This window comes from Poecilia latipinna, unplaced genomic scaffold, assembly GCF_001443285.1.
Source record: "Poecilia latipinna isolate Pla-1442-1.1 unplaced genomic scaffold, P_latipinna-1.0 Scaffold3074, whole genome shotgun sequence".
Taxonomy (NCBI): Eukaryota; Metazoa; Chordata; class Actinopteri; order Cyprinodontiformes; family Poeciliidae; genus Poecilia; species Poecilia latipinna.
The window spans coordinates 21,351-29,059 of record NW_015115690.1 but is presented as its reverse complement, the minus strand read 5'-3'; the positions used below and the strand labels follow the sequence as shown (position 1 = coordinate 29,059).

General features: G+C 37.9%; 1 protein-coding gene across 2 annotated transcripts in view; it reads left to right on the top strand.

Annotated features, from left to right (window-relative positions):
• podn (podocan) overlaps positions 1-7,419 on the top strand; it is a 27,212-nt gene extending 19,793 nt beyond the window's left edge. Inside the window, exons 7-11 of one of the 2 annotated variants that reach the window (XM_015022672.1) lie at positions 1,344-1,459; positions 2,179-2,392; positions 2,519-2,962; positions 3,745-3,893; positions 5,111-7,419. In XM_015022672.1, the coding sequence (XP_014878158.1) occupies positions 1,344-1,459; positions 2,179-2,392; positions 2,519-2,962; positions 3,745-3,893; positions 5,111-5,261 (1,074 nt within the window). In that variant the 3' untranslated portion in view covers positions 5,262-7,419. The remainder of the gene's footprint in view (positions 1-1,343; positions 1,460-2,178; positions 2,393-2,518; positions 2,963-3,744; positions 3,894-5,110) is intronic. The other variant, XM_015022673.1, reaches the window with a different exon arrangement.
• Positions 7,420-7,709: the final 290 nt, after the last annotated feature.

Sequence of the window (7,709 nt, the reverse complement as noted above, 5' to 3'; positions counted from 1 at the left end):
TGGGGTGGCAGCTGCCACCCCATGCCACCCCAGTAGATCCGCCCCTGGTGAGAAGCTTGTAGTGGGAAACCCAAGGAACATAAAAATAACTAAGAAAATTATATTTCTAGTTATTTAGAACATTTGCAAATAAAAATAATTATAGCAATCTTTATTGATGCTTATAGACAGATTTAATATCAGACAGTAAGAAAAATGATTCTGTCTATTTATATAATGTATGTAGAAGTTTCTTAGTATGAGCCAGCTGGGGTTCATGTTTCTCTAAAACATTATATGACCAACACAGTAATTAAAATGCAGAACAAGACACTTAAAAACTCAGGACTCCATCTCAGTCAAATCAAATCCTGAAGCCGTGTCCGGAGCCACTTCTTGTTTCCTGCCTCTATGTCGTTTCCTCCCGTTATTGTTCTTCTTCGTCTTCTTGTACTCTTCTTCTTTTTCTTGTTCCTTTTCTGCTCATTTCCTTGTGTGTTAACACATCACATTTTTTCCTCTTCTCTTAAAATCTTGAATATCTTTCCTGATGAAGCCACCAGGTGTTTCCCATCAGTGGATATTTAACATGATTAATACGTCAGAATAAAAAGACTTACGATGACATAATTTTGTCTGGTTTTTATTCACATCCTAAAAATCTGGCAGGTTTATCTTGGTCCTGTAAACTTTTTAGATCCAGAGTTTATCTGTGCTTGGGCTTTTAAGTAAACACCAGCTAGTAATCATTCGCTCTGACTGTGTTTTAGAAACATCTGTTAAACAAGCAGAACAGAATTAGGGAAAAATGCCCGTAAATATGCAGCAGATGTTTCCTGGAATAATTTTTATTTAAAAAGAACCTGAAATGTTTGGAACTGGATACAAAGAGAAAGCTTTAATCAATTCTAATGATTTTTTTTTCATATTTTGCTTATTTATTGTTATTATTACTGTTTTATTTGTTGTAAGTTCAAGTGTTTTGAACCCTTTGAGACATTTTACCTAAAAAAAAAAGACATGATAAAGATTTGATGTCTGATTGAACAAGTGGACTTTTGTTAAATGTTTGAAGCAGGACTAGCCCTACTGGCCTGAAGCTAAAGCTACTTCATCACGGTGTTAACGTGGAGGGAAATCTTCTTGCATGTTCCTGCATGATCTGGTGGGATCGTCATAGTGAGACACAGTAGTGATGTGAACTGGAGAAACTTTGCTTGCTGAGTACTTGAGCCTGGCAGGATCATGACTGACTTCATGCCAATAGAGTTTTAGTTCATTTGCCCCAATCCAGCCACTTTCTGCCAAAGGTTGTGGAGAGCATATCATTTTATTGATCAAAAAATATTTATTTCATGCTACAGAGTAACAGGCTGGAGAAAATTCCAACAGGGGCCTTTGAGGACTTGCGAAACCTTCGAGAGCTTTATCTCCAGAACAACCTCCTCACCAATGATGGGATGGACAACGAGACTTTCAGGTGCACTTAACATTTTAGTCACAAAACAAAGTAATTAAAATATTTCACTTTGTATTTTCATAACTAAAATAAAGAACACAAAAGTGTCTCACACAACACAAATAGATCATACCTCAAAATTTACACAACTAACAAGTCCACAGCATTCCAAGAGGGAGTCTGTACTGTGAATGGTTTGGTAATGTGATCATCAGATCTCAGATCTTCCTAAATGAACAGCACTGCTGGGCAAAAGACTTTACCTGATCCAAAATGAACTGATCTGCTTGTAAAATTATAACCACCAGCTGCAGATATTTAACATTTTGGTCAACATTTATCTTTGCTCTATAGAACAAGGATTTAATAAACTGTGCAGTTTCTTAACGTTTCTTCCACTGTCACCATAAACACAATAGAATCGATATATTCCACTTCAGCAAACTTACCACTTGGTGGTCTGAACGGTAGTTGGTAGTTGGTTAACTGCCAGTACATTTAGCTAAAGCTGCAGGGGTAACTGAAGTCTCCTGGTATACATCATCCCTTGATCCTACTTGGACAAAATTTGTTTTTATTACTATTTACAACTCCCAGTGTGCATTTCAAGCATCTTTAAATGCAAACCTTGGAATTTGCTCTGTAGCTGTGAAGCACCTAGAAGTCACAAAAAACATAAAGTGTTAAATTACAGAGTGCAGAATCGAAAACATGATTTCCCTCCTCTTCTGTTTCCACAGCCAGCTGAGTAGCCTTGAGTATCTTGACTTGTCAAATAACAACCTGAGCGTTGTTCCTAAGGGTTTGCCTCGCAACCTGGTGCTGCTGCACCTGGAGAAGAACGCCATCCGCAGCATTCCTGGAGACGCTCTCATCTCTGTACGGAACATTGAATACCTGCTTCTACACAATAACAAGCTGCGCTCCCGCTCTATACACCCAATGGCCTTCCAGGTACTTTAAGGAAACGTTGATCATATATTAGATGCTACTCACAAATGTGTAATGGCAGTGCAAATCCTCAAATGCACTGCATAGCAGCAGTGCTCTTCATTCATTTGAATTACTTATTTCTCCTAGGGTTTGAAGAAGCTGCACACTCTTCATTTGTATAATAACTTGCTGGAACGAGTTCCCAGAGGCTTACCTCGGCGAGCCAAGACTCTCATGCTGCTCCACAACTTTGTTTCTGAAATTGGCCGCAATGACCTGTCTTTGCTGTATACCCTGACTGAGCTCAATCTGAGCTACAACAAACTGACCAACACAAAGATTCACCGTGACGCCTTCAGAAAGCTGCGCATACTGGAAACTCTGGACCTGTCTGGAAATGCCCTTCATGCCATACCCCTGGGCCTTCCGCACAGTCTGAAGGTTCTGGAGATCAAGAACAACCAGCTCAGTGCTATACCATATGGAGCCCTGGCAGGAATGCAGAAGCTGCAGAAGTTGATCCTGAGTGACAACAAACTAAAACTCAACTCAGCTTACCAAGGAGCCTGGATGGAGCTAAGTGCACTCACAGTGAGTGACCTGTAGAGATACTGGTCAGATTATGCTTAGTAACAGGTCTTGTAACCCTAGTCTATTACCTTAACATAGAAGGTTAAAACTTGCAATAGATTATTTTTATTTATATTATTTCTTTTAAATGAGACTGTGAAAAAAAATCTGTGAAAAAAATTGAGCTTCATTGCCTCCATCCTTGTCATCAGATCTGCAGAGATGCACCGCTTCAGAACCTAGCAATCAGAATCATGCTCGTGTATGCACTACTCACACCCTGCCCCTTGTTTCTGTTATGCTACAGCTAGTTTCCCTCACCAGAGCCTGCCATGAATGCTAGGCTAGTTAGCATAGTCACTGATGTTGGCAGATAAACTGTTTTTCAGTAACATTAAGTTGCTGAAAAACTTAATGTTACTGAAATGTTAATTCACAGTGCTAATACCTTCCTCCTGGCTCTGATTGGTTGTTTTTGACTACAGTAGGACAAGGTAGAGGAACTTGATTTTTTTTTCACAGATCATTTGTCTTATGATCTACTGTCACAGCATACTGACAGGTGTACAAAATATGCTAAAAATATTTTTAGAAAAATTACATACTTCAAGTGTGACAAAATGCAAAAAAAAAAAAAATAAAAATAAAAAATGATGCAGAAATTGCCTCCATTCATCCATCCATCTATCATTTATCATCCATCCATCCATCTGAATGGGTTACATGTGATAGTGGTATATGAGTAACATTAATTTCTTTTGCTATGTTCCTTTTTGATGATGTATTTATTATTATTATTTTAGACACTAGACCTTTCTGGTAACCAGCTAACACACATCCCATCAGACCTTCCTGAGTCTCTGGAGTATCTTTACCTGCAAAGCAACCGGATCTCCAGTGTTCCTGCTTCAGCGTTTGAAGGCACTCCAAACATTAAAGGCATCTTCCTTCGGTAAGAGACGCACAAACATCCTTAACCTTTCTCACTCAAATCCATTGAGTTTTGTATGTGTTGAACCTGAAACATGGCCGCATCTGCATGCTTCAAAAAGTAATTAAAAACACAATATCTGCACTAATGTTCTCATTCCCTGGTCTATTTGTTCACCTTTGATCTCAACTCATGGATGTGTTTCCGCTGGCAGGTCATTGGTGCTTTCTGAATTATAAACTTAGATAGACCAGATAATGAATCCAATCCACTATCTGGATAAAATAAATTATTTGTCAACTTACAAATAATTCAACACTTATTTGTAAGATCTACAACATTCAGCGTTTACACTTGGAACCATTTTCCTTTCTGGAGCTGTTTTTGGTTTTAGTGTTAATGAAATGAGATTTTTCCTCACATGGACGACCTTCTGTGTGCGCCGCTCTGTCGCAAATCAAAAGAAAGCACTGTCTGTTGCGCATTCGGACTTAGCTTCATTTTGTAGAGTACCGCAACACGGGATCTAATCTCTCCAACTCCACTAACTTGAGTGCATTCAGAAAATGTTCCACTTTGGTTTATTCCACGTACTGCGGGCTTACCGCCACAAGCCCTGCAGCTGAAAGCAGCGGTCAGACAGGAGTTAAGAGGTTTTGAACATGTGCTTTCAAGGTATTTGTTCTGGTTTGGTTTCAGTGTGACCTTAACCTTGTTGCTTTATAGCTACGCTTATGAGCTTTGACCCCTTTCGGGATGCAGGTTTGGCATTATTGTCATATCAGCTGCTGCTCCAGTTCTCTCCCCTTGTTTCCCTCCACTTGCAGTATTAAGCACATGGTCTGTACCAACTGGAGTGTTTGCAGGAGGGAAATGGAAATAAATGTTGTAATATCACAGAAATCACTTGGTGATGGATGATTAAACTCATGGATAGGCTGTGTAATCGGTTTCTACACATGCAAGTAAATGGAATTGATCTCATACATTCCTTAAAAATACTTTGAGGTAACTCAAGTCAACACTTCAGTGAGTAAATAGTGCAGAACAACAAAAACTAATTTTGTTCAACAGTTGTAAGAGATGCTCACAATTTGCACCTTTCCGAACTGATTCTGGACCAGCATCACCCGACAGATCTGTAAATTTAAGTTCTTCTGCTAAGTGAGACCTTCGGCTTCAGCAGAGGAAGTGCCAATTTTACAAACTAAACCGTCCTTCCTGTCTTTTGTTCCAAGGTTTAACCGGCTGTCTGTGGACTCTGTAGACGAGAGCTCCTTCGCCCACCTCGTCAACTTGCAGGTGCTGGACTTTGGGACGGGAAACGCAGAGCTGTCCTCAAAAAAAGATGAGAAAGAAGGTGGAGAGGTGATAGAGCAGGAAAAATAGAGAACTGGACTGCATGTTTCAGACAACAGAACAGGCTTTTAAACAGGACGGAACCTGTGAATGTTTTTGTTTTCTTTTTTTTATATATCTCTATCTTTAAATCATGCTGAGATGCAGAGCCACATATTTCTGGTGCAGGATACCGGATGGAAGTTCATTTTGTTTAAACCGAACTTTAAAAATTGCTTTTGATTGTTCATATGCAATCTTTATCTTTAAAAAAAGAAACTGAAAAAAAGAAAAGAAAGAAGGAATACTTCATAAATGCATCTGAACACCAACTTGGGAAGAAACAAGAAAAATGAGTCACTTTCTGTTTTCCTCTTCATTTTTATGTCATTTTGAAAATGGCTGCTCTGTCAGCAATATTACCAATGCAATCTACTTGGATTTGTTAAAGCAAATATAGCAACCAAAATACTCATTTTGTTATTAAAACCACAGAAACAGTTGAATCGAACATAGAAATCAGGGACATATTTCCATGTTATTGTTCTTGGATATTTTACATAGCTAATTACAGACCAACACAAACCTGACAAGATTTGTTTTGATGTTATTATTCAGCAATGTAACAAAAGTCTAAACATTTTAAGTTATTTTAAGCCAGAGTAGTAATAAAACAACTACAGAGTAAGATTTTTGTGGTTGAGCAGCAGCCTTTCATTGTACTGCCAACCTCAAATGGACTCATAGATGTGATCTTTTAAAGACTGGTGGACTTTCTCCCAGTCAAAGGTTGTGTGATCATAAAGTATAACAAATGTTCTCAGTATGTCCATGGGTTCAGTTTTCCTACTTGTAAACCAGAACATTTGATTTGCAAGACCCAGTGCATCAGGGCCGTAAGGATACACACACTCTGCTTTGAAGTCCCAGTTTGATATGGGTTTGGTAAAAGAGGAAAAAATGACACCAAATGCTAGATTAAACTACACCTTGGCATAAAATAACCTTCAAAAACAGACATGGAGAACCTCTCCTGCACTTCGGAGGAAAATGGTTTTGCTCAACAAGTAAAGATGATTTATTACCTAATGATTTCTCTTTAACATTCTAAGCATTTAAACAGTTTTCATCCAAATTAATATCAACAGTGCTCTACAGACCGTCTCAAACAAAAAATTGAAAACTGAACAGTATCTAATTTTCTGAAGAAATAGTCAAATAAATTACTAATTAAGATAAGGTTAGCTTATCAACCTTATCTTAGTGAAAAACAAAAGGCCACATGGAACTGAAAAATCTGAGTCCAAAAATACTTTCATAACACCACTTCAAAACAGCATGGCTTCCTGCATGTCATCATGAATTATTATCAGTCAATCATGCACTGCTATGGTGTGGAGTTCTTCAGATTTCTTCTCCATCTGCACATTTTCTGTGGCTGGTATTGAAAGAAAACAATCAAAACCATGCACATACTCTCCTGGGTGACAGTGGTGGCTGCCTTTAAAATAAATATTCTTCAGCTGATTGTATGCCCCAGTCAATATTATATTACATTGTAGTATAAAATAAATTTATCTAGATAAAATGTCTCCTTTCTCCAACGAGAAATGGCAAAAAGGTAAATCGACATATTGGATATGTTTCGGCATCTTTATATGCTCAAACTAAGCTGTGACCATGAGTTTAGTTGTAATGTAGTGCTGTGTAATCCTAACCAATCAAAGTTAGTCACATTTATCATTTTAATTGCAGCCACAATTAAAATGATAAATGATCAGACTTATGCCTCATACATAGCCTGGAAAACATTTCAATATCAGCACTGATCTGAAGCCAGAACCTCTTTAATGTTACACTAAATGCAGCCAATGACTTACTTCTGTGTAAAAAATAAATAATGAGCTATGCATGTTCTTATTATTTTCAGTATCATGCTGTATTTTTGGATGAAATAATTCAATCAAAAGAAAAAAATAATAAAACCCTTATCAATATAGCTGAGGAAAACGTTCCTGCTGCTCTTCCTTTATGCCCCAGCCTGTTTTCCACCAAGATATCAAATATTTCCTATCAAATTAAAATGCTTAACTAACATATAACTTTCATCACATTACTATGAACACAGTCACTTGCACATATTGTAGCCTTGTATCGTCACATAGAGTATTACAGTCATTCAAAAAAGCAATAAATCATTGAAAACAATGAAAAAAATTGCTGTCTGTTTCCTTAGAGTCAGCATAATCTTCTGGATAACATTGCTGCAGGTTGTCCTACAAACTGAAAGTTGTTTGACGTACAATCATTTGGTCTCACTGTGCACCAAGTGCCATGGTGCTTCATATATCAGGGGCAGAGGGGGTTGTGTATAGCCGAAAGAAAGCACAGAGGAATGTCAACATCACAGAAGTCAGGTGACTTGATGAGGAAAACTGAAACTGTGAAACCTACTGTTAGTCATAAGACTGAAAACCTGAAAGCAGTTCGACCTTATGT